General features: G+C 41.4%; 1 protein-coding gene across 4 annotated transcripts in view; it reads left to right on the top strand.

Moving 5' to 3' along the window:
* Positions 1-26,360, top strand: part of EBF1 (EBF transcription factor 1) — a 382,386-nt gene that overhangs the window by 338,911 nt on the left and 17,115 nt on the right. For all 4 annotated transcript variants that reach the window (XM_032851685.1, XM_032851684.1, XM_032851683.1 and 1 more), the window contains exons 11-12: positions 9,276-9,364; positions 25,879-25,944. In XM_032851685.1, the coding sequence (XP_032707576.1) occupies positions 9,276-9,364; positions 25,879-25,944 (155 nt within the window). The remainder of the gene's footprint in view (positions 1-9,275; positions 9,365-25,878; positions 25,945-26,360) is intronic.

Here is a 26,360-nt window from a genome sequence, read left to right as displayed (position 1 = left end):
CTGTTCCCTGCTGAGAGCCATAAGTTACTGGTAGCTTGTTCTAGGAGAGTAATAAGTATTGTTGTTTAGCAATTGTGTTGTTGAAATTCAGCTCCACTATGTCTGACAGTATTTATCTAAAATACTTTCCCTGGTGCGTGTTCAAGTTCCAGTAAACCGTGTCTTATTGTGCGACCTTTTCATTTTCCAGTGAAAAGGGATCAGCTCGTCAGATAAAAGCTACAAGCCAGAGTACAGGAAAAATGCGTGCTCAGAAAATCCAAGCATGATTGAAAACAAGATGTGTTAAATCAATGCGGTTTATCGCCTGCCTATTCCCGGCAATTGCTGTTCTAAGCTCATTCTGAACACACACGGATGATAAAAGTACGGTGTCAAGCACTCGCTGGGGTGGGAACGCAAAGAAACATGTTTATCAGACAGGCTGGGTGATTTTACCCCCTTGATAACAGTTATTGTCAAAACTCTTTGGGAAGAAATTTGAAGAACAATTATAGAAAGAATATTATTCTTGTTACATCAGAAGATATGCCAGTCGGGAAGAAAATTATGGATTTATCCTTAAATGCTAAGAAAGACAGACTGTGTTGGCTTTCGATACTTAAACACCATCATCCATTACACAGCGAAAATCATCCTTCTCTTCTAGTTCAAATGAGCGAATCTGGCTTTGAGACCTAATCATAAATGATCCATTTTTTTTTTCTTAACTCTAAAGTAGAAAGATTGAAAGGCCAGAAAAAAAAAAATGTGAAGATCTTTAAGCTTCTGTTTGCTTGAGGGATTTAATTTTAGTCTTAAACCTGTATCAAATTTGGAAATCTAAATTAAGGTTCCTGAAAGGCCAGGCCGTTCAGAGCACATCATATGCAATAACAGGGGCAACTTTTCTCATCAACTTTATTACAATTAGAGAGCAGTACAGTTTTCCCTAATTATTGTACGTTCACCTACTTCCCATTTTAGATAGAGTGTAACCCTCCAGGGCAAGGAAGGGGTCTGTTTGTGAAGAGATGCTCTACTTCTGCTGGTGACTTTCTCACCAAGGATCATCTAGAAAATACCAACCGGTTGTGATAGGAAGTAAATGGGTATGATGTAGCTCAGCAGTGTTCCATGTTCTCTTTTCCCCAAAAGACAGATCAACCTCCAAGAGCCCAACTCAAACCTGACAGAAAACAGTTTCTTGATCACTTGTGGGGAAAGTTTAAAATACCAGGGTGGCCTCCTCCTCCAGAAGGTCTGTGCTTGTTGATGGTGAGCTTTAAGTCAAGAAGTCAGGTTGAGTGACTCGTTCACCTGCACAAAATCAGGAGTCGGGGCACTGGAGTTCTTCCCCAGGCTGGGTTTCTGTTTCACAGAAACTTAGCAAGAAAGAAGCCATTGAATCGATGTGCGAGCAGAACTTGTCAGTATGTTGCAAACTGGGACTCATCCGTATGAAAATACAGTGGTCCTTCTGGAAGAGTAAGTGAAGTAGTGAGGCTTTTGTTCTGATTTATATAGCCAGCACTGTCTGTGCCTCAGTTTCTCACCTTAGAATTGGGAGTAGTGACTTTTGACTTCTGTGTGATGGCATCTTGAAGAAATCACTGCGCTAATGTCTATTAAGTCCTTGATATTACTGGGAAAAGGGTCTTGTATAACTTCAAGGTATATTTAAAATGACACCTCAACAACTAATCATTAACATCTATTAAAAAAAGTCATTAACTTTTTTTTAAATGTTAAAGTCATTAACATCTATTAAAAATCTTCAGAGGTCCTTAGAACTTAGAGAATACATGAGGTTTAGGATGTAAAAATCTTAAAAATTAGTTGTAACCTGTCAAAGTGTAAGTTAACATTGATTTGGTAAAGGATACTTAGGAAGTACACGTATCAAAAGACTTGAAATGTGCATACTCTTTTATTCACGAATTTCACCCAAGTGTTGTTCATTAAATCAGTGAAAATCTGGTGTGTGGGGGGGAGGAAGCATAAGTCCCCATTAACAGGGGATTTGTTACAGAAATTATGGCCATCTATATAATGTAATATATTACGACCCTTAAAAAGAACGAGGTGGATATAAATATGTATAGAACCTATATTTATATAAAACAGTATTATGAAAATGTCTGAAAGCATATATACTGATATAAATAATGACTCTATATGAATAGGGTTTCTTTAGTATTTTTTTATACGGCAAGATTGTATTTGTTTTAGATGTAGCAAAGCAGTAAAACTGTTTCCATTTTAAAAAACAAAACCAAGTCACTCTTAACTCTTTCTTCCTGTTCTTGATTGTTTTGCTTCTGGAAGAGTTATTAGTTCCCCAATGTACACAGGTTCTTCGAATTCTGGCTGCTAGGCTTCCATCTCTTTCTCCCAAGAGCCGCCACGCTCCAGCATCCTGGGCTCGGCTCCTGATCCTCTTTCCAGCTCACTTTCTCTCGTCAGTCTGTACCTTGCATGCTCCCCCAGCTCCACTCCTTGCCATGAACCCACCTAGTCGCTCTGAATGCACCTTCGGTAGAGAGAGGCAGTCATTCCTTCACTTGATTTTTGAATCTCAAAGTTGTTGTCACGCATCCAGAAGTTTGAAGATTACAAATAAGAAGTCATGGCATATTCAAATAAATCCAGGTTAGAAATTTTCCTTTGGCTCCTGTGTTGGTAAATTGTGCCCATGTTGGCTTCATTTCTGACACCCTTCTGGGTTCAGGGACAGCTTTCTGCAGTCCAGTGAGCTTCTTCCCAAACCTCTCCTGGGCCTCACCGGCTCCTGAGGCCGGGCACTGGGCAGTGCAGGCACTTCACATGGGAAGCAGGGCTCCTCTTGCAAGGGGTTTGGTTCTAGGTTTCTTCGGGAGCGTATCCCTTCCTCAGAAGAGACGACCAGAATACCGTCCATGCTCTAGACATCTAGGAAGATAATGAAATGGCCAAGTGACTGGAAATGCAACCAATTTCTTCATTAACCATATTTCTGGCTCTTGTTTAGGTTTGTGGTTGATTTTTCGGTTTATATATTTTAAAGTCAGTCTTAAAGATAGGTTTGTGAAGATAGCTTGCTGTTTTATTGTTTACCTCTGGTTGTTAATTTAGTGACTGAGGGAAAAATGGGGCCATTATGGAACAAAAAGCCTCGCCTAACACATATGTAATAACTCTCGTGCCCAGAATGGATCTGCCTGGAAGGGAAATGCTCCGCTGTTACTCCTTTAGTTCAAATATAGAGTAGTCACCAGGGAAGCCTGGAGACCCAGGTGCTGGTTTTATCATTGCCTCTGCTATGAGGTTTTATTTATTACTTGGCATAGAGTCTAGATATTTGTTTGGACATTAAATGGCAATAGAATATAAATATTACCTTCCTAATATCTGCACTTCTTTTTATTTCCAGTCAAAATGACATCATGTCACACAACCATTAAAAAAAGGAAATTAAAACCCCAGAAATATGTTAAAGCACTGCAGTGAGTCGCTGAGCTATAAAAGCAGGGGAACTCTGCGCGCTAACATTGGAATGGCACCGACGGCACTTTTCCTGTGCTGTTTGTGAACGCAGCTCGCCAGCCTCTCGTTTCCATTGTTTCCAGGAATATGGATTTGAGAAGTTAAGGAGGACGGAGGAGTGATTTCTCTAAAAAGAAACTCTGAAAAGAGAAAAATCAGTTTTCATAACTGAGAATACATCCTTCTTGACTACACGATTTTAATTTGCACATAAATCCCCTTAAAGAGAATTTCCTTATTTGATGTGCTTGTGAAGTAGATTAGGAAAAAAAAAAAAAAAGACTAAAGGCATGAAAAGGCCACAAACGGCACATATATTTAGTTAGGATTTACTCATTCCCAGATGTTTTGAATGGATTTTATAATCTTGTCATTAGTATTACTGCATAAAATTGTATTATTTTATTATAGAGTTGTATTATTTTCATTGTTCTTTGCATATAGCATTTCACGCTGCGTGAACATTTGGACACTGTAAACAATAGTTTTGTATAACCAGAGCTCTTCTGTCTGGACCAGGACCTCAGCTGAAGCCCGAAGAAGGGCTCTGCTTAGATTGGTTCTGCATAGAAAGTTACTGGTTTGCTTTAGGGGAGTCTGAGATTGTGAGATTGGGAAGGTACCCAAAGCCATTGATAAGCACAAGGCCAGATGTAGGGGTTTTTGTTTTGTTTTGTTTTTTTAAAGATTTATTTATTTATTTTAGAGAGCGTGCACACATAAGCAGGCATACAAGGGCACTGGGAAGGGGGGCAGGGAGAGAGACAGAGGGAGGGGACATTCAGAGGAAGAGAGCAGACACCCGGCTAAACGCGGAGCCCAGGGTGGGGCTCAATCTCAGGGTCCAGTGATCATGACCTAAGCAGAAATCAAGAGTCAGATGCTTAACTAACTGAGCCACCCAGGTGCTCCTGATTTTTTTTAACCATTTAAGTAACTTTTACTCTTTGAAAAATAATGACTTTGGGGGCACCTGGGTGGCTCAGTGGGTTAAGCCTCTGCCTTTGGCTCAGGTCATGATCTCAGGGTCCTGGGATCGAGCCCCGCATTGGGCTCTCTGCTCAACACGGAGCCTGCTTCTCCCCACCCCTCTCTCTGCCTGCTTCTCTGCCTACTTGTGATCTCTCTCTGTTTCAAATAAATAAATAAAATCTTAAAAAAAAAAGAAAAGAAAAGTAATGACTTTGATGTCCCTGAAATGCCAACCCCATGCATATATCATACACTTTCTACCAACCTCCACTCCCCAGTAATATACCATAGCTCTGAAAGGACTCTTCTACAGTCTCAGCCGGTGCACCCACCTGGAAACTTGCTTTCCTGTGTAGGAATTTGCTCTTGCTTTCTGTGCATTTGTAGGAAAGTTCCAGACTTACAGTTGTGGTATGTGGACACAGCTCCATAGAGTCCTAGCGAACTTACTCAGCTAACTTGTATCTATCTCCAAGTTTAAATAGGACAATGGAAAACAACTTGAAGTCAAATGTCTGTGGTCCCTCAATAATCTGATTGCTCTTAAATCCGTGTGTCCTGTGAAATGTATGTAGTGTGACCCTAGTGAATGCTTCCTACGAAACGGGAACAGAGGTAGGGACCCACCATCTGAACCTCAGGAGGGCAAGAGGGTGCACTTCTGAAGGGAGGGAAGCTGCATTCTGACTCTACAGAGTAGTTCATCCCTCTGCTGGGGTTGGATGACAGACACCTTTCAGGAAATTTCCTTTCCAGGGTTTTTAGTGTTGTGACACCGAACAGTTAATTCCTACACATGCCGCCTGGACACATGGTTAGCACGGGAACTGATGATTGAATCGATGGAGAATGTACTATCTTGTGGAAGTTTTCAAATGCCTACATTGCTCCCACTCTATTCTGATGATTTTTAAATGGGGCCTTTTTAATTGTGGGATTCCAGATTTTCCTAGTGCTCTGAACGTCCCTTATTCTGCCACTGTCAGTGCCTGGTTTAGGATGACACCTTCCGCAGCCCTTTTTTGACACTGCGGACGAGGTGTTTGGAAGCAGAGTCACATAATGCTGTCTCATCCTTGCACTCCTTTTGTAGTTTATAGCTTCATCTGCTTTTTCTTTTTCAACCTAAGATGCTCATGCTTCTTTATTTGTAGTTAATTATGCTCAATTAAGTTTTTTTTTTCTTTCTCTACTAGATTCTCGGAATTGTCCCAACTTTTAGGGGGGAAAGTTGATTAGTCCCATTTCTACTGGTGCCTCCTGATCCCTGTGCTTGAATACAATGAGGTCACTTTGTTGGAGGATTAACTTTATATTACATTCTTGCAGAGTAGACGTATGTCCCTGAGGTACAACTACCCCCACTGATGAAATAAATATACCATTCTTTATGATTCCTCCTCGTTACCCTCTCTGTTGATTTTCAGAGAGTTTATGAATAGTCACATATTTATACAACTGGCCAAAAGTATACTACTTATTTTTCTTATGGTCTGTAATAACCTATGCAAGGTTATTAAAGGGTATACAGACCCCTTTTAAGGCATAGTTTCTTATGTCATTACTTTATACAAGGAGGTCAAATTCCATCTCAGTAACAATTTCTTGCTTTTAACCTTTTTCTCTGATTATAAAAGTAATATATGTTCATTGTGGAAAGCTCGGAGAATGCACAGCCGAAGAGAAGGAAGAAAAGCACTTCAAGATCCACTTTTTTAGAAATAACTACTGTTAGGCAGTTTATACACAGACACATTTTTAAATTCTATGTATGTTCAGTTTTTTAAGAGTAACCATGTTGTGGGACACTTGGGTGGCTCAGTTGGTTAAGCGTCTGCCTTTGGCTCAGGTCATGATCCCAGGGTCCTGGGATTGAGTCCCGCATCGGGCTATTGGGCTCCCTGCTCAGTGAGGAGCCTGCTTCTCCTTCTGCCTACCACTCCCACTGCTTGTGCCCTCTCTCCCTCTCTGACAAATAAATAAATAAATAAATACAGTCTATTTTTTTTTTAAAGTAACCATATTGTACATATGCTCCTGTAATCTGTTTGTTAGCCTAGCAATATTTTAGATGTCAGTAACTGTTTTTTCCCTATGGCATTGCTTTTGAGGACTTGGTCATATTCCATTCCACGGGTATGCCATGATTTAACCATCCTTCTCCCTAGACATTTAATCTGGTTTCGATTGTTTTGTTTTTTGTTTTTAAGGAACAGTCTTTTTATCAGATGGACCCTCTCACTCAGGAACCCGTTTTTTGTCTTACTATCTGAAATATACCCCCTTCCATAGTATACTTCATAGAGTGGATGCTTGTTTTCCTTTGAATAATGGGCTTAATATATCTAACCCAATTACTCTTTGTGGCAGCAGAATGACTTCTCAGCGCTTTAGCTATTAGGTCCACATGATATTTGAATTGGTTCTTTTAATTGCAGATATTAAGTGTTTGTCATTGTGCTGTGCGTTGGCTGGATGGACAGAGAAACACATCCTCCCCACTGTACGTCAGACAGTCATTCATTTAACCACGAGGGGTTTCTTGACACAGCAGGAATTAATTTATTATGCAAACAATGGTAGGAGCAGGTCAACAATTCAAGTTTAATGGTGGCTTAGATGAAAATAATAAAACCAAGAATTAGAATTTTCAGGATGCTGAATAATGTCTTCAGATATTAAAATGATATATTTAATTGTCTAAAGCTATTTTTATGGTTAAACATCTTTGATGGCAATTAGTATTATGGGTGGGGGATGGATGTGATATATAACTTAAACCTAGGTGCTCATTCCTGTCTCTTTCCTGCATTTCTTGAGTAAGTACTGTGGATTTTATGAGTAACAGCTTCCCTGCATAAAGAGTTCTATGGCTTTTTCTCTACACATCTAATTTGAAAAAAGAATTCTTCTCAAGGGCTTAGAAAGTAATTCATAAAATGGGAAGAATAATAAATATTGTGCCTGAACTCATATACTAGTATAGATAGAGAAATTTGGTACACCTGGGTATAATTTTAGTTAATTTCCACAAGAGACAGGTTGAAAGTTTACTGTTTGGAAGTGGGGGAAGGGGGAAGAAGATAGCTAAATCTCATATTTGCAAAAATGATTACATTGTCTTAAATGAAAATGCTACTCTATTAACAACTTCAATAACCATTGCATTTGGGAAAAAATCTTTTCAATAAAAAGTTACATGAAGTTCACTCCAACTTAAAATATACAAGTGAGGAAAAAGTACTTACTCTGATTTATGTGTCTTTTGGAGGTGTAATTATTGGCTTTTTACTCACCTATGTAAAACAATGTACTTTTGTAAATGGATTTCTGGCCACTTTACACAGCTTTTTTTTTTTTTTTTTTTTTTGGTCTTTTTTTTTTTTTGTTACATAAAAAGTAAGCACTGTCAATCAAGGAATTTTAAGGTTTATTTCCTCTTTAGAAATGATTGATAGCCTTTTAGATTTACAAGTTGACAAGTTAAAGGGTTCTATTGGTATAATTATGTACTAAATTCACAGTCTTTCAATTTAAATGTCCTTTTAAAACCACAAGATTATCATACCTGTATTTTGAAAAGTGGGCCAGTCAGTTTGGGTTGGTATACAAATTGCTTCCATTAGCCTTGGGACCTATTTGAATTTAATACAGTTTTTTAAAGTTAGTAGTAGTATGAATCTTACTTTTAAAATTTAGGTTAATGGAAATGCATTTTAAGTAAAGCATGTGGCAACTTGTTTTCTAATGTATAGCTAAATGTCAGAACTACAAAGACTGCCTTTTTACTCAGTATGGGAGAAAGTATGTGGTTGAAAACGTTCGTTACACTAAAAAAGAAAAGAAGAAAAACACCCACCCACCCACTTACCACTTAAAGGATAAGGGGGATGTGGGTAGAGAACAGATCTGCCATCTTTTCCTGGTCAGATGAGGAAGGCTGAAGATATTTCATATCTCGGGAAGAAATTTTAAAAATTTCCAGAATCCACCGCATATCACACATTTAATTTAAGGCTGCTTTGAAGAGAGTGTGGACAGTATGCGTACAATAAGGCCCATTGTCTCCAAATATTATTACAGGTTTGCTCTTCTTCTAGTCTTTTGACGAATTTTTCTTGGAGACCCTGCTGTTTCAAGCTAGTGCTCCACAGAGGCCGGTCTTCTTCCTGAAATAATATTAATGTTGGTGAACGCGGCTGTCACTTTAGATGTGATGGTGTTTTATCAAGGGCATGTTCAACACCTATCACCTTGCAGACTCTATCCAAGGGGAGACTCGGCTTCCTATGCCGAGAAGATCCCATCTCCCTGCCCCTCACCACATGGTCGCAGGCTTCGTTGCCATAGAGGGACTGAGATGTACCTGCTGAGGCCTACCAGAGAGTTTTCAGTTAAGCAAGTACTTGTCCTTCTCCTGCTGTTTATAATCTATAGCTACTCTCAGTCAAGCCCTTGAGGATTTGGACCTGAGCTGCTCACTAGTGAATCCTAAAACTTCACATCGAATGCCATTTTACTTTCTATTTTTGGTTATGTAAGGAATATAGAATTTGGCCAGAAAAACAGAGTTTGGGACCTGCTATTACTGTTCTTTTGAACAAATCACTGCCCCCCATCGTCCGTAGCAGAAGTAGACAGTAGAAATGTTCAGCAGGGAAATTGAGCATCTGATCCTCTCATGATCTAATTCAGAAGTGTAAATTAAACTTTGGACTCCCGCTTATTTCCATACGATCAGTGTTGTGGTCTGCTTTATTTCCTGAGATGGTTCTAACCATGTGACTTCTACATTGCAGCGCTCAACGAACCCACCATCGATTATGGTTTCCAGAGGTTACAGAAGGTCATTCCTCGGCACCCCGGTGACCCTGAGCGTTTACCAAAGGTCAGGATACCTCTTTATCGGGTTATGGTCTCTGGACACGTGGGTTTAAGTGATTAGCAGAAAACTTTGCTGTCGATAAAAATTAGTTCATAGACAAACAACTCAACATTTGTGGGCTTTGTGTGCTTGGTACTACAAGGTAAACAATACCAAAACAATACCGAAAGTGTTACACTGATTTTACCTCCATGATGCTATTTCTTCCTTTCAAAACCCTCTGAGTTTGGTAGGTGTTACCTCCATTTTAGAGAAGAAAATAACCAAGCAAAGAGACATCAAATCATTTGCCCAAGATCACATAGCATGTCAATTGCTAAACTGAGATTCAACCCTATATAGCCTGACTCCAAAGTCCAGGTTATTAATCCCTGCCTCACACCAACTCTCGAGAGGAAAGAGAACACTGCCTTTCTACTATGTGAGGATTTACACTTATCCCCGCTGCAGCTAGAGCTCTAAAGAAATGTATGGGCAGGTCTGACAACTTGCCAGATAAGACAGAGCCTCTTGACCACCAGACATATCCTATGTAACTGGAAATATAGTACAAACATGTGAGAAACTAAACAAAAATTCAGGACCGAGTCATATATGCCATGCAGCAATATGTCGTTAGTTGCCAATACAGAAAGTAGGAAGTTCACCTGTATTGGCTTCTACTCCGTACCTGTTGGCAGTGTGGGCCGTGCTCCCATCTCTGTACCGAGGACTGTGGGCCTTGTGGCAAAGAGATCACCATGCTCAACTAACGACAATGGGAAGTAACGGGCACATTTCAAGTGCAACTGGAGTTCTGCGAGGACTCCCGAGTAGAGAACAGTTAAATGTTGAAGACATTCAGAGAACAGAATTAGTGGAACTACCATTCGCCATTTACTGACAGTAAAATGAAGTTTCATTTACTACACAAATGAAAACTTCTGTAAATTAAATGAGGAGATGAGGGGTGCTCTCTTGCCAGAGCAGGGCTAGAGATATGTCCTTTCTAGGTCTGTTTCTTCTTGTAAAACACTTAGAAAAATGAAGTAGGCATCCTTCCTAGCGCTGCAGATTTCTTTGGGGGATCTGTCTATCATCACATGCTCCCTGCAGGCTGGGTGCCCTGGGCAGCAAGGCCACCTGTCAGAACAGGCCTTGCCCAGGAGAAGGGTGTCCCCCCAACTGATGCGCAGATGAGGGGAGTCAGGAGGGGAGGGAGGGACACTACCCGACTGATGAGAGGTACAGTGACCAGCAAGAACGGCTCTTCTGTGCCCATACCTGGGGTAGAACCACACAGCCTTCAGCCTCAACCTTCAGCTTCCCAGCACAGCCTCCTGCTGTTCCTTCCTCTCCGTAAAGCTCACCACAGAGGAAGAAGTCATATGACGTGTTGGTCTGTTCATATCCTGGTCTTTGCAGTGGGCCTCCATCTTACACATCGTTCTCTTCCACCCTGACTTACTCTTGGTGAGCGATTAAATAATCGAATAGTAATAGTGAACCGCAGTCTCTTCTAGAGTGAAGATGTGCCTTGGATAGACTGACTTTTAAGTTCCTTTATTGAGCAAGAACCTAGCTCCCATGCATTCCCTGTGGGACTGGAATTGGTCACTTTATAGCACAGTGATGTGAATGATGTTATGTCCACCCACCGGTCAGTGCCTTAGGTGTCTCAGCGGTAGAAAGAAGGCATGGCCACAATGCCAGATTTTTCTTATTTTTTCCACTTGGGGACAGTCTTCACTTTACATTTGGCATTTTGATGTCTCTAGAATCTGCTAAAGGGACTGGAGAGTCAGATTGGCAGGGGTGGCACTCGGAGCAGGGACACTTATTAGCTATGCAACTGGGGTCAGAATTTGTTGTTGTTCTTGTTGTTTCTCCAAAATTCTTTACCTCTCCGTGCCTTAGTTTCCTTCTCTACCAAATGGAGATGGGACTATTTTCTACCTCTTCTGATTGCTGTTTTAACCGCTTATTGAGCTCGCAACAAAAGCCAGCTACGATTCTTTGCCAGTGAGTGAGAATGGCATCCTTGCTTCTGAGGGCTCTGCCATCCAATCTCTCCCGAGCAGGACATCTAATCGCGGCGAGCAGGTGCATGGGTGATTTATCTTCTGTGCCTCAGTTTCTTCATCTACACTATCGTCACTATGGTGACGATAACCATGCCGACTTCACGGGGAACATGTAAGGATACAGAGGTTATCCTGCGGGTACCCTCTGGCACAGCTCCCTGGCTCACCGTTGCCTCTCAGTAAATATTGATCGAAAAACAGAAGATAAATCTGGTTTAAAGACTGAGGTCTAAAGAAGTCAGGAAGTACTTGTCTTATTCATAAAGAAGAGAAAGAGGCACGTAGGACTGAGTTTTGTGTACTTCTAAAGTCATGTTTCCAGTCCCACTTCCCGTTCAGCTATGTTGAGCGAACAGCACGGGCGCGTGTCACTTCATCCCCGGTGGCCTCGTGGTGGAATTCCCAGCCCTCTTTTCCTGGGTTTGGGAGGAGTCATCGGCACACAATGGATTTGTGTGTTAAGGAAACCCTCCACAGCCTGCATCTAGCCACTGAGCTGTGCAAGGGCTCTGGCGGGAGCCCACCCCAGGAAGCTCTCCCGTGACTCACATCACAAGGGCTGTCCTCCTGGCTCTGAACGTTAAGGTGGAGTGAGAGTTCAAGATCAGGGTCAGGAAGCAGCGGATGGAGCCAGCTCGAGGTATTCCTGTGCCCTTGAGAGATTTACACTCCCACTGTCCATTGTTGGGGGGATTAAACGTGGGGCTCCGCCTTTCTTAGAATCATGGTCAGTGTTTGTCAGACAGGAGTGTTTTAGTGAGCCCTGGACCACACACCTTAAAAAACAAACTGCACTTTATTAAACCCATGTGTTTGTGAATAGACAAAGCTAGATTCATACAACCACCCACATATTCTGTCAAATGAAACTGCTCCAAAGACCAAGCAGACAGCTTTCCATAATAATATGCCTTTGTATACTGGCTTGTGCTTTTTCAAAGAACTTGTACATGCTTTGTTTTATTGGAGCCCGTCTTCGGAGAGAAGCCGGGAGAGCAGACATCATTCCCACTTACCAAATGAGGAAACAGGAGCGAGCTGAATCCTTCTTCGTAAATCATTTTGTCCCCGAAGGTCACCATTAGTGATAGTGGCCATATGCACAAATTTCAAATACTGTAATTATCCAAAGCCCAGGTGTTTTTTGGTTTCCTTTTTCTGATACACAGGGAAAAGGACGGGCTGAGATTTTAAAGGGAAGCATTCTGTGCTGTCTCATACAAACTTGCCTCCCTCTCTGGATCCCAGCAGGAGGGAGAGGAACATGTGACTGACTTTGGGGTGAAGGCTGACTCTGTGGGTAGTGTGGAGGTGAGGGGATGGGGACTGCGGTCAGTCAGAGACTGTGAGACGCTGGCATGCACGATGTAATCCAGAAACACTGAGCCAAGAATTTTCACTGTTTGGAAGGCCAGAGGTGTCTCCATCCCCTTCCAGTTTATTGAAAGTTTTCCTCCTGAGTGGTCAGAGAGCATGAGCACAAAGGCGGGGAGAGGGGACCCTGCCACCAGCATTCCGTGTGTTGGCTGTGAGTCCCAGGGAGCAGGTAAGGTTACTTAGTGCCTCTCCTGTGGCCAGCCCTGCTTTGTCAAGGTGTTCAAAGAGTACAGAGGCCCAGAGAGTGAGCTCTCCACTGGGACGGACGTGGAGTTTGAAAACCAGATCCACCGCGCTGTGCGGTGACACAAGCCTCTCCAGCCCCTGTTCCTCCTTCTCCCTGCTGTGGCCCCGACAGGTTGCTGTTGGGCCTTAGTGAGAGAATTTCTGCAAGGGGCCTCTCTGACATCTAGCATGACTTCAGCACATGGAGGCTCCAGTCCCTGCAAGGTGGGTCCTCTCCATTCCACAGGAGTCCAAGTTCCAGAGGGTCAGCGGCTTGCTGCGGCCTCACAGCTAGCCAGGGGGAGACCGAAGATGTGAGTCCTTGGGCTTGACCGCCTCACGGTTACCACTGCGTCTTATTCCCACTTTGCCTTCAGATCTGGAAAGCCAGATAATTCTGTCTTGAGGTGACTGGCTCCTCTCCCTGTCCCTCGCCTGTACCTCACCCCTATCCTACTGAAACTCTTGCCAGCTTTCTCTCATTTCCCCACTGAGAGGGGCTGGCATGGGGACCTCCGTGGGGCAAACGGTTTTTCCTGCGAGAGCCAGTCCCTCTTTTAGAGAAAATAAAGCAGTCTGAGAAAAGTAACAAAGGCGGCATTTGTGTATTTTGCTTTATGGAGCTGAAAATATCTGGTAAATTGATCCAGTGGGAGTAATAAATACACATTACTTTATCTTGTTCTTCCTGTCCTATACCCCTGAGCCTTGATAGAACAACACCACTTAATAGACTTAAAAAAGAGTAATTACACTCATTGGTTGTGTGATTTTTCAGCCCTCCCAGCCCTGCCTGACCTTCTAATTTAGCTCACCGTGTCTAACTAATGCATTTATATTCATCTTTTATGAAGCATGTATAGTACAGAATTGACTTTAGAGCCTTTTTCAAGCTGTCCTCCCAGGTCTCCAATCTGGTTAGCAGTAAGGAGGGGGGGAGCTATCCATCTCTATACGTTCACATATACAGCTAACGCATACACATGGCTCACGGCATTTTTTTTAATCCTTTATGAAACATAATAAAAAGTATTTATTACATTTTTACTTTAAAGCTTTTATACATTCTAGCATTATTTACAGCTAAACATGCAGGCAAAAGATGCGAGTGTTTTTAAAATGATTACTGTTAATGTTTCTGCTTGTCAGAAGTGCTTAAATTTTCCTGCACTTTGTCTAAAAACTTAGTTCTGTTGCCTTTTAAGAACAACACATTTAAAAGATCTTGCAAGTCAGATTTGCAAACACTGCTGACAGTTTGTGATGAATGATATTGCAAAATTTGCAAGATGTTTGTCATTTCGCACAGCCGACATATTAAGGAGTGGATTAAGAAACGCAAACCCCTATGGAAAACAACCATCCCAAACAAAAACCAAAACAAACCTCAAGCAAACCTTGAACCCAGAGAGCGCACACACCAGAATCTCTCACCCGGGTTTTCTCTCCCAACTTCCCACTCAGCCAGTGGAACCCAATTGTTCTCAGTGCATTTTCTCTCACCATATGGTCTCCTCATTACCATACACTAAGAGTCCATATGGGAAACTTGTGAAATGAACTGTATTCATTTTAACTGCCAGATGAGCAGCCTTTTGCTTTGCAAGCTTAGCTTAAGTCATCTGCTGTCTTCATGTTGTTATGGCAACACGGCACCAATAAAAAATTCTAATCTACTGTAAGTGATCACAGTATTTTAAGTGCTTGCCTATAACTGCCCTCAAAGGGGAGGAGGGAAGAAGTGTTGTATTCTTCCAAGGAGCAAAGGGCTGCTCTCCATTCCAGCAGGTGTCAGGAAAGAAGCTGGTGAGTTGGGGAGAGGTGTCAGGGTGGCTGGGTAGCCGACCTGGGTCGGAAGGGATGTGGATTGCAGAGGGACGGATGAAGTGAGGAAGCACTAAAGGCCCTTCGGGAGGGTTTAGGAAAAAAAAAAAAAAAGCATTGAATGTCAAAAACCATAGTTCTTCCAGGAGACGTATTATCCTCGGCTGGTGCAGTGCAGCCTGCCACAGATAAGACTCGGGCTTCTGGACTACACAGGCGGCCAGTCCTTTATGGTCCCTTCTCCTTCACTGGCATGCGGAAAAATCTCAGTCTCCATCAGTCTGCTCTTCCTGTACGTGGGAATTAGTCATTTCCAACACCATGCTAATTAAGAGTACCTTAAAGTAATGGAAGTAGGCAGCAACATCCTTAAATATAAATCATTTTCACCTCCGCGGGCCACATGATATGTTGCATCTCTGTCGCTCTATCTGTATTGAAAGTGAATGTTTATAGTCTCAGTTCATCAGTTCACATTAGCCTCATGCTGAATATTTAAACACAGAACAATTTGAACACACCATGAAGGAAGACAGTGACTGCACTTTCATTTGGAACAGCAAGGGCTCATCTAATAATAATTTAGTAAATCAGCCATTTAGTGGCTCGGTTGTGCACTGCATTGTGCCAAATATTATTCAGTTCAACTGTACACTCGCAGAATGGAAATTCAGACTCCACTCACAGGCACTGATTTGCTCAATGGAGAGACGAGACCCAAAATCACCCTCCCTAAAGAGCGTTCATGTTTAGTGATTTATCATAAATACAGAGCTGGGGCAAAATAAAACTAGAGTCGGCTGTATACAATGTATTCTAATTATGCTTTTATTGTTTTAGTCTTTATGCAAAGACTATCAGTGATTCAAAACCTGCAGTTGCATCGGTGAAAATACAAATAAGAAATCTTTGCATAACCATGTTGTCTGTTAGCAGAAAGGGGGATAAGTAAGGGCTTCAGGAAAGGGCAAAGTAAAACCTGTCATCTGTACCTCCCACGCTGTGACACAGGCCACCCTCTCACCTTGGTCATTCCTTTATGTTTGTCATTTGAAGAAACTCTATTAGCATTTTATCCAGGAACCAAAATGACTCGACGCAGACAAAAATACAGAAACAAAAGCAAAGCATATGGTGTATTTAACTCTTGGAAAATGCACACTTGAGTTTGAGGACAAGAAGCATTTTTGTCTCTGCATTCTCTTGTCAAAAGCACCAATTATGGAATGCAGCCCCCTTTCCTCCTCTATCCCCTGTATTTGCCAGAAACCTCACAGGCAAATTCCACAACGTGTTTTGATAATATGCTCAAGTTAGAGGCTTGGTGGCCCCTCTACTTAAGCCTCTGGTGTTGGGGGAGCTTAGCCTTGGCCTGTACGCCCCCCGAGACTGAATATAGAACCCTTGGGGGGGCAGGTTTAGGAGTATGCATTTCTGGAGGGAGGCAGATTGTAGCTTCATTTAAAAAGCCCATGATCCTCACAAGAGCTGTAATTTTCCCTTCTTTATTTTACCTTTGACTTGTTTTTTGGTAAGTTATTCCACTCGTCATTATTGCATTGGGCCCATTTCAGAGATGAGGACACTGAGGCCCAGAGAGGCCAAGTAATCTGCTCAAGCTTATGCAGCTGGTAAATGCAGGTTTTCTACCTCACATGCTTCCCTCCCTGGTAGTCCGTTCAGAATCTAACAGTGCACATTGACTCTAAGAATGCAGATCATTTGCAGAAGTTCTCTGGAAAACAAGAGAAGGTTATCAGTATTAGTGTTGGCTACAGCTCAGTTAAGCACGGACTATACATCTGCTGAGCTGGGTGTGAGTATTAACCCAGCTTTACAGATGGGGAAACCGAGGCAGGCATTCACACCGCTGGTCGGTACCAGAGCACGGATTTGAGCCAACTACGCTGAGCCCCAGAGCTAGTATCCCTAAGCACTGCGTCCTAGAACTAAGAAAAATTTTAAGAAATTTTAAGAAATTTCTTAAATTTTAAGAATTTTAAGAAAAAAGGTGATTTTGCTTTTCAATCCTAAAAACATCCTCAAGCTTGGCCAGGGCTGGGGTGGGTGTGGGGGGTGGAGGAAGAGAGAAATGGTAGCATGGACTGAACTTAGAAAGGGCTGAGCCAAGCAAAAGTGGCAGCTGGCAGCGTGAATTAAACACATGCACATACGGACACTGGAGATCATTCTTTTTCTCTTTAGCAGCAGTCATTGTCATTGGGACCTGTCATAGCAGTTAGTCCATAGCTGTATTCTGGAAACTCTTCCAAGTTCGTTTTTAGCTCTGAGCTGTTGAGGAGGATGATCACATTGACCCTACTTCACATTACACCCTGTGGGCAGGGGCATTGAATATGATTACTCCTCAGTTCAGGGAGAAGTCACAGGAGGAACAAGGGGCTAACTCCTGTGTCCCTCCCCACCATCCAAAACCTTCCTCTTAGACGGAAGCCCTTAGAAACAGACACTAGGAGGGAGGTCTTCAACCTGGCTCACTATTTCCAGCCTTGAGTTACACTTCAATTAAGCATCAGAGTAATCAGAACAGCCCCGGCAGTCTCGAGGCAGTGGATTTTAATTGCAGTTATACTCAGGACCATCTGTAAAGCCCTGGGAATTTACAGATATCATTCGTCTGGAGGTGCATATAATAGCCGATGATGTTCGACAGTTTAAGAACCAAAGCAAACTCTGTTTTTGCCTCCCTTGGATATCCTTGAAGTACAACAGGGCTCCAGCATGCACATATCACTTACTCAAGTTTAACGATACGTACTTGTCCAGAAATACAAATATACACGTACATTTGTGTACACACACCCCAAATGCATAGACACAGAAGTACGGGTACATAGGGATGGCAATAAATTTCTCTGTTTACTCAGTGGTCCTTCTACTTTCCAACTAGACATTTATTCTGCTTTGCCCCAGGGAAAGGGAATCCACAACCTGAAGACAAAGAGAAACAGAAGTAGTTAATTTTCGGCCTTTGTGTTTCTAAGAGCCCAGACCTTGGGCGACTTTAAAGATTTTCAAGGGTAATTTTGACTCTAGGCAGTTTTTTTTCCTGTGCTGACTTTACAACCTACCCCTGAAAAAGGCACCTCTGTCCGCAGCCTTCTCTTTAAGCAGAGACTTTTATCCTGATCAGAAAGTCGATTTCCAAGGCCACTCAGCAGGACCTAACCCAGAGCGTCGGTCTTAAACCAGTACAATGAATTGGAATAAGAAGAGCCGGCCAGAGGTTACCGAGTTCAGCTCTGTACCTCCAAGCAGGTCATATTCACAAGGGTGCAGACACCATCTTTCACTGTATTTGTGGCGGGAAGCACCCCAGGCTCCCATTCACCAATTACCATGACACCATTTAGAAGAGAATGCCAGGAGACCAAAAAGAGGGGGGAAAGCCATTGTCATAACTCTTCGCAGAAATACCTGGTTTCACAATTTATACTTAACTGCTGACACTTGAAAAGTCGAACATTTTGGTAAAATGAATCAAGCTGTAATGTTTCTTTTATGAGATCCCCTTGCAGGAAAGGGAGGGTGGCACCTTGTGGAGACCAAGCTTAGTTATCCATCATAGCAGTCAGCTGTCCGAGCCGGCTTCTCAGAGGTCACGCGATCGAACCGACAGCTCTTAAAACTATATTATTGCTTATGGAACAGGAATTGGGGCACCAGATAAAAATTACCTGGTCTAATAGGCAGCGAACAATTTTCACTCAATAAAATTAGAAGCCAAATCATTCATTTCATAACACTCTGGCTAATTTATTTGTTGACCTTTTATTATCCATAGCTCTTCAGTGGTATTAACTGCAACTCAGACAAAATCTCTTGTTCATTTCACTTCCATTGATTTTTTTCTTCCATTGAGGCAATAACGGCTGCTTGAAAACAGCCTTTTTCTTTCCACTGTAAAAGTCAATCATGTAAGTTAGTATGTCTTACGTTGATATAGCTGCCTTAGCTTACAACCTACTTTAATTTCATGTGATTCAGAAGTCTTCTATGCCATGTTTGTAACAAAGGCACAGCTCTCTGGTGTGCTTCTGGCCACGTGGCATGATGGTGCGTAGTGATATGTTTGCGAAGGAAGAGGGCTCTCATCTAATCTGGAGAGAACACCAACTTTAAAATTAGAGAAGGTGCCGATGACCCCCCACATTTTCTTTAGACTGGACTAGAACGCCTTCGATGCCTTTTGTACTAAGAGCAGTAGAATCTTTCAGATTACTGAATTCCTTTGTTCTGAAAATTTCTGCAGATTTTAATTGTGGCTTGACTTTTATTTTTCTGTAAAGACTGTGGGCAATAAGTATGTGCTAGAGCATTCTGTAAGCTTCAGCTGAAACTTCTTATATAATAAAATACTATGAAGTCTTTAGGATGCAGGGTTGTAAAATATAATTGTTCCACATTTGGCATTTTATGCCTCCCTAGAAATAACCACTTGCTACCTACACCTCATCTATGCTCCTCCTTTCCATTTCAATTTACTCTAAAGTGGTCTTTAGCCATAATGAGAATGCCCCTTTCAACAGAAACATGTTTAATTATATCTATGCTAAATGTAAGTGACTCTTCTCAGTCATAGGGCTTCTGAGTAAAGAGTGCTTAAAGCGTGACACGAAAGGTTTCTAATGATCTGCGGTCAGCTCTCTTTTGAGTTCCTATTACCAGAAAAATGAAAAATTTGAGGAATGTCTCAGAGGATCGGAAACTAAACAGTCCTCAAGTATTATTTGGGTTTGTTTTACTCCTTCCCTCCCTGCCCTCATGATATGATTTTTTAGAATGCAAAGTCTGCCATTGTGGAATTTTCCATTAGGCTGAATAAACACCAAAGACATTGGGATAGAAAACTATCCTGCTCAGAAATCACCTCTCAGTACAACTAGTATTTATCGTTTGTACATCAGTCTCTGCAGGGAATGGGCTACAAGGAACTTCCAATCCGTTTTTCAGCTTGCGGGCATTCCGATCATCCGTGTCACCCAGACTTTCAGAAGGAAGCAGGGAAAGAGCTAGAACTTAGAGGCTAGTGAGCTGGGTATACTGTGCCAAATCTGGACCCTTTGGTAAACTCTGGAGTGAGGAGGCAAATGAAATGAATGCTGATGCCATTGATAGATGTTTATAGCCTCCAACCCGAGAGTGATTGTGCCACCCCACTCCATTTTATGTTGCTGGTATTTGGGCCCCTTGTATCTTGAATCTCCTGATAAAGCAAAGCATATTGACAATAAATGGGCATCAGGCAAATGTGTAGGGACAGAAAAGTATTGTGCTTCTTTCTCAGGAATCGCCCAAGTCAACCTGACTTTGTAATTTAGCTTCTGTTTTCTTCTACATCCTGCAAAACATTTCCTGCTTGAGGGAGCATAAAGCCAAGTACAGACTGTCCTCCCAAACTGCTGAAGTATCCTTGGGCCTTAATATTAAAAGGGGTCTCCAGAGTCTTCAAAATCTGATTCAGAAATTTGGAAATTAATGTTATGTTGGTAAAGGGGTATTCCACTGGCTTTATGAGTTGGTATATGTGCTGTGAATGAAGGGAAGTTCATGCCATCTCCCCTGCTCATCTATCTGGGTTTGAATTACTCGGAACACTGAATTGGGTTTATAAACAGACGCCGTATTGGACAGTTAGACAAACGTCCATTTCACCCTAGAAGGTTAGATGTGGCCAGTGAATATGAGCTTATTGCCTGTCCGTCTGAGGGCAGACACTGAAGAGAAGATTCACATAGAAGGGGAATAATCCCCGGAGTTTTCACCGTCATGAACCCCAAAGGAAGACGAACTAGCCATATCTGCATATCAGACATGATATGCCTGGTTCTCAAGACTGTGCAAATACCTAAGTATTCCTAAGGGTCTGAGAGTACAGTTAATAAAAGGCTGATGTGCATCAAGACCAACCTCATGTTGTTAGCAGCCTATAACTTGAGATAATGTCTGTACCCAACATGATTCATTATATTCATCACAAAATTAAAATGTAAGCACGATCCAGCAGGAGTAAAAGAGCAAATTCATAAAAGAAAAAAAAAAGTGGCATAAAAAACCCCCACAGTGATCAAGACTTGATCTTGGGGAATTTCTATATTGGATTAAAAGGTCTGGAGCCAAATAGAACACCAAATTTAAGTCTTCTGCTCTTATAAACCAGGACAAATATGTGCCTTTGTCATTTCATCATATAAATCAAGCTAGTACTTTTAAAAATCAGAAATTATCTCAGAATAAACTTTTCAACAAGGATTTCTCAAGGCCCATAGTCTACTGGACATTATGCTAGGGGCTTAGGGAAGGCGATCAGATACTCATGGCCTCAAAGGGCCTGCAGTCTAGTGGTGGAAAGTGAAGACTAACACAGTTAAAATCAGAGGAAAATGAGCCCACAGCATCAACTGTTGTGCTGTGCTGGAGGGAACGGTCAGCACCATTTCTCAGAGGAATGAGAGAGATTAGAAGCTGGGTGAGGGTAGAATTCCTTCTGATAGAAGAGCATAATTCTCCAGAGCAAAGGCTGTGATGCCTAACACCAGAGACTGAATCCCTGCTCAGCCAGTCATCAGCCGTGTGGACGCAAGGAAAGTTGACCCTCCTTTCTGAGTCTTGGTTTCCTCCTCCTCTGTCACATGGTGGTACGAACCGCCCCTTAAGAGGCTCTCTGTGAAGACTGGATGGGTTCATGTTCCACTTTCAATAAACAACAGTTATTTTTATCATTAACCAAACCACCCACACCACCTTCATTCTCAGGCTTTGGAGGATGAGGAGGCATTGTAAATGAGCACAGTTTGAAGTCAGCATTCCAAATAAAGAAAAGGTGGAAGGAGAGAAGGTCTGGAGTTGGGAAAGAGCCAACATTTTGCTTCTAGGCTAGGGAGGACTAGCTAGACCAGAATAAAGAGCAGTTCTTCAGATGTGTAGGGAGAGGAGACTGGATAAAGATGGTAGGAGCGGATGATAGGGAGAATCTTTTGTAACCCCATGCAACCCTGTACCTTAATTCCGGGAGGATACTCTGCCTTGGAAAGTGCTAGAGAGCAATGTTGTTTTGTTGACTATGGGGGCAACAGGAAGCTCAAAAATTATTTGCCAGTTGATGGACTTGCAACATAGGAAGTAAAGATGAATCTTCCTTCTGAATTTGTAGTCCACTCAGCATCTTTATTATAAAGGCTCTGAAGCATAAGTAAAAACCCATAACAATTATGCTTTAACTGTTTGTCAGAGTTGGGTTTCCCCAGTGTTTCTGTAGACTCGCAATAGTTTGTCCCCTTTTTTCTTTGCTGAACCCCATTCACATTATCATAAACTAATGGTCATAACAGGACAGGGGAGACTGGTTTTTAACTGTGAGAGAAAATAGATCAGTGAAAGTTGTTGTTTTTAAGGAATAAGCATTTTTTGTTTCTTTAAGAGAGGAGATCCAAGGCCATGAAAAGAAAAATAGTCTGAATAAGGATGTAGATTGGAAAACAAGCATTAGCTCTATAAGGAGACTCTGGGGCTTTTCAATATTTAGGATAGTAGTATTTGTCTTCTTTATTCCCTACTGGGATTTTTTTTTTAATCCAAGGATAGGATTAATTATCTTAGAAGAATCTAATCTCTACCTTCATCTTTTAAACTGCAAGCTGGGAGATGTTTTAAACATTATGAAAAGAAGAGAAAATCTCTCCTGACAAATAAATGCCTTGAAAAATTAGATATTAGTACTAGTCAAGTGCTCTTTCTTTTCAGAAATATTAAAATTGCACATTAGAATGGAAGGATCCTTATACTATACTCCCTCCTAATGCCACAAAAAATAAGACTTTAGGAACAATTTCAGAGACAAAAGATTATATGAAACATCCAGTTCTTCCCCTTATGGGAAATTTCTTTCTTTTTTTTTTTTTTTAACATCTCAGGCTCAATCATTTCCTAATGCGAAATTACAGATTTTTCAAATTACCATATAAAACTGCGAAAAAATTACACTTGTGACCACAGAAGAGATAGCATACACTATCAATTTGATTTTAAAAGGCATACATCTTTTATACTGCCTGTCATTTTTATAATGCCTTTTACAAATTTAATCAATACATTTTAACATTCTATATACTTTAAGTGCAATATACGATAAATATTCAAGTTTCATCTTAAACATGCTTTAGCCTTTAAATTGTTAAAACTGCAGTGCCCTTTCAATCTACTTACATAATGTCATAAAATATACATTTCAAGGTAAATGAAGTCAGCTACTTCAATTTAGTCCCTCAAACTGGTAGTAAATGAGAGGTTAACACTATGGTGCCAAACCCATTATTGAGTGAATTTAGCACCTTGGACAGCTCTGTAAAATCTTTATTGCTTTCCTGACCTGCTCGTCATGTTCTGTCTGTGTGTTCAGTGGCTCTCAGCTCTGATTGAAAGGCAATATATTAGATCCCCAACACAAACACGCTTGGGGGCTAGTTCACTGGGAGCGTAATGACATGGAAGTGAGAGCAATTTTCTGGTCACCAAAATCCAAGCACCTTGCAGGTCCGTTGCACTAACTCATAGAGGACCCAGAAATTTCCTTTCTTCTTCCCCTTTGCAGAAATAACTAATAGAAGCTGAATCACACTGGCAAAGCTGAATCAAATGTGGGCTATTCCTTAAATCCTTATGTCGATTCTTCAGTGAAGGACATTTTAGAATGGGCAAGGTATCATTTAAGGAAATCACTTTCAGGACAAAAATCCAGATTCACTCTCCGTAAGACCGCTGGTCTGAAGTGATGTTGGGTTAATGACTCTCCTATGGCCATGTGCCTAGTGGGAAAGTGTGACCCAGCTTCTTGGGTAGAAGAAAGATGTAACTTTATGAAGCAGAACTCACATGTTTCATTTTCAAAGGATTAAAGTGTGATTAGAGCTCTCGGTATTGCATAAGTAGAAAAAGAAACGGTTGGATTGTGTCATTGGAAAACTTTGTCATCAAAAATATATGAGAGTAAAATGTATAGCATACACAAACAGTTGGACTTTTTTCAGGTTTATGAAAACTTCAAAGTTCTTGGAGTTTATTTTGAATTTCCCTCCTCCCTGGTTTTGTTTAATTAATTAAAATAAGCACTGTGCAGAGTCCTCGTGATATTCCAAGATTGAAATTCACAAGTGCAGTTTCCAGCCACACCTCATCTTGCTTCTGACAAACAGGAGACTTGGTTTTTTTGTTTGTTTGTTTTTTTCCTAAAATGAAAAGAAAGAAAAATACCTTCGCTGCCCAACCCAAACACTGGTATAAATATTTATTTGGAGAAATAAATGAATGTAGACACAGAGAAGTCAAATCTTAGTAAATAAACTAACTTGATCCTATTTTGTTTTAATCTTTCCTAAGAGTCAGAAAAAGCCATGAGGTTTTAGTGAAAGCAGCACAGGCCGAATTTGATATGGGGATAAGGTTTAGTGTGGCCATACCATAGTAAATTATTAACTGCTGTGGTCAGACAATACTGCGAACAAAAAGTAGTACATTATCTTGTAGCTTGCATTAAAAAAATAAAGAAATTATTTCAGATGTATTGATTCAAACTCCACTGATTATATAAATGAAAATGAAAATGAAAAATAACTGAACTGTTTTATAAATGGGGTCTACCAACTTAAGGCAAGCGTAAATGTTTATTGAGAAGAGAAAACCCCTCTATCTCATTTTTGAATTTAGGACATTATATATGTCATAAGTAGATACTGCAGTATGACAACTATTTTATCTTATATTATAGAAAATTTAAAATTGAAAAATGCTAATATGTATCTAAAAGCTTGTCATTTCAAGAGTTGTTCAAGGATTTTTGAAGAGGCTATGGTGACAGCAAAATGAATGTAATTATATCCCTATGATCAGCGTCTACAGTATATGAAAATTGAACTCCGTTGCTTCTCCATGCAGAAATCTATTGTGTAAAATATTTAAATTTAAACTTCTTTTTGAAACTTTACTCATGGCCTCCCCCAAAAAATCATAAACATAACTTCTTACAAACCCCCTCTGGTCATCAGGCTGAACCTTTAGGTTTGTTTCTCTGATAAGCCTCCATTTCACAAGCTTAACTTTCCTCTTCATCTTCCAGTAGAAATTAATCTGCAGGAAGGGCAGAATGAAGAGGGAGCGACTTCTTTGGGTTGAAGACAAAAATTATGACCATACACACTTTTGTAGAGTGGGCTGTTTATTAGAAATAAGCATGCAGGCTAAATATGGGAGCCTACCTCAATGAAAAGAAGGAGTTTTTCTTCAACTGGAATGAAAAGCAGAGCGTATATCTAGGATAAGAGTGAATGAACAAATGGGGAAAATGACAAACAATCCTGAAATAACAAAGGATTGTTATAAAAGAAACAGACTCTGCCAGTCATGAAAATTGGTGCAGAGGGAGCTTCCGGGGGCAGGAGACTCCTTCTGTAAGCGCCTCTGACAAACGGCGCATTGCCTCAGAAATGTGGGTTTACTCCATCACTCCCTTATATCCTGGCTCTGCCACACAAGGGAGATAAACAAAAGAAGTTTAATGCTACATGCTTCTAGTAGCCAAAGATTGATTGGAAATCCCTCGAAAATGACCCGTCTGATAAGGTCATGGTTCCTGGAATAAGCAATTAAGTACTAAATAAACACATCTTAGGGATTCATAACATACACTGAATGACATCGATTGTAGTAATCTAGTAAATGACCTCGCAATTGTATTCAGCAATAAACATATGAGTGCTTTATCGTGCCCATGGCAGACTATCGAGCGATGTATTTTATCTTGCAGTACCAGTGATGCTCACCTTTTGACTCAATTAAGTGTGTATGAGAACAGGGATAAATTGGTGATTTAACACCATTCTGGGGTTCCCCGAGCTAACTGCCTTGAAAGCAGTGCATTCGCCAAGTATGGCCAGAGGGAGCCGGAGCGCGATCTTGTAGAAAGGGAACAACTGGTCGTCACTCGGAAGATTGCATATGCTTGTCTCTTGACAGGAAGTCATCCTCAAAAGGGCCGCGGATCTGGTGGAGGCGCTCTATGGAATGCCACACAACAACCAGGTGAGCGGCCCCGGGGGCTCGGACCTGCGTGGGCCTCCACGTTCCCATGGAGGAGCACAGAGTCCCCAGTGCGTCGAGGAAGGGCGAAGAAGATGAAAGCCACTCACATGAGTTCAGGGTCATCCCGACGTAACGTGTCAGGCAGTCAGTGCTTCTCTCCTCTTTTGTACCTCTTTTATGGCCTTTTCTGTGGAATCATTTTCCTCAGGAGAAAAGGTACTCCATTTAAAGTGAATCTTCCGCAGGAGCGTGCTTCATAATTGAGGAGGAGAGTTACTGATGTTTTATTTTATTCCTCTCAGGTTTTCAAGCAAATTTAGGAGGAAAGGGGAGGGGGGGTTAATTTCTTCCCCTAAAACGCATAATAAGACCTGAATATAATTGTCTGCTTCTATTCACGGAGCAAGTCCCCATAT

Source organism: Lontra canadensis, unplaced genomic scaffold (genome assembly GCF_010015895.1).
Source record: "Lontra canadensis isolate GAN:19392208 unplaced genomic scaffold, GSC_riverotter_1.0 scaffold5, whole genome shotgun sequence".
NCBI classification, from domain to species: Eukaryota; Metazoa; Chordata; class Mammalia; order Carnivora; family Mustelidae; genus Lontra; species Lontra canadensis.
This window is presented reverse-complemented; position numbering and strand designations above follow the sequence as displayed.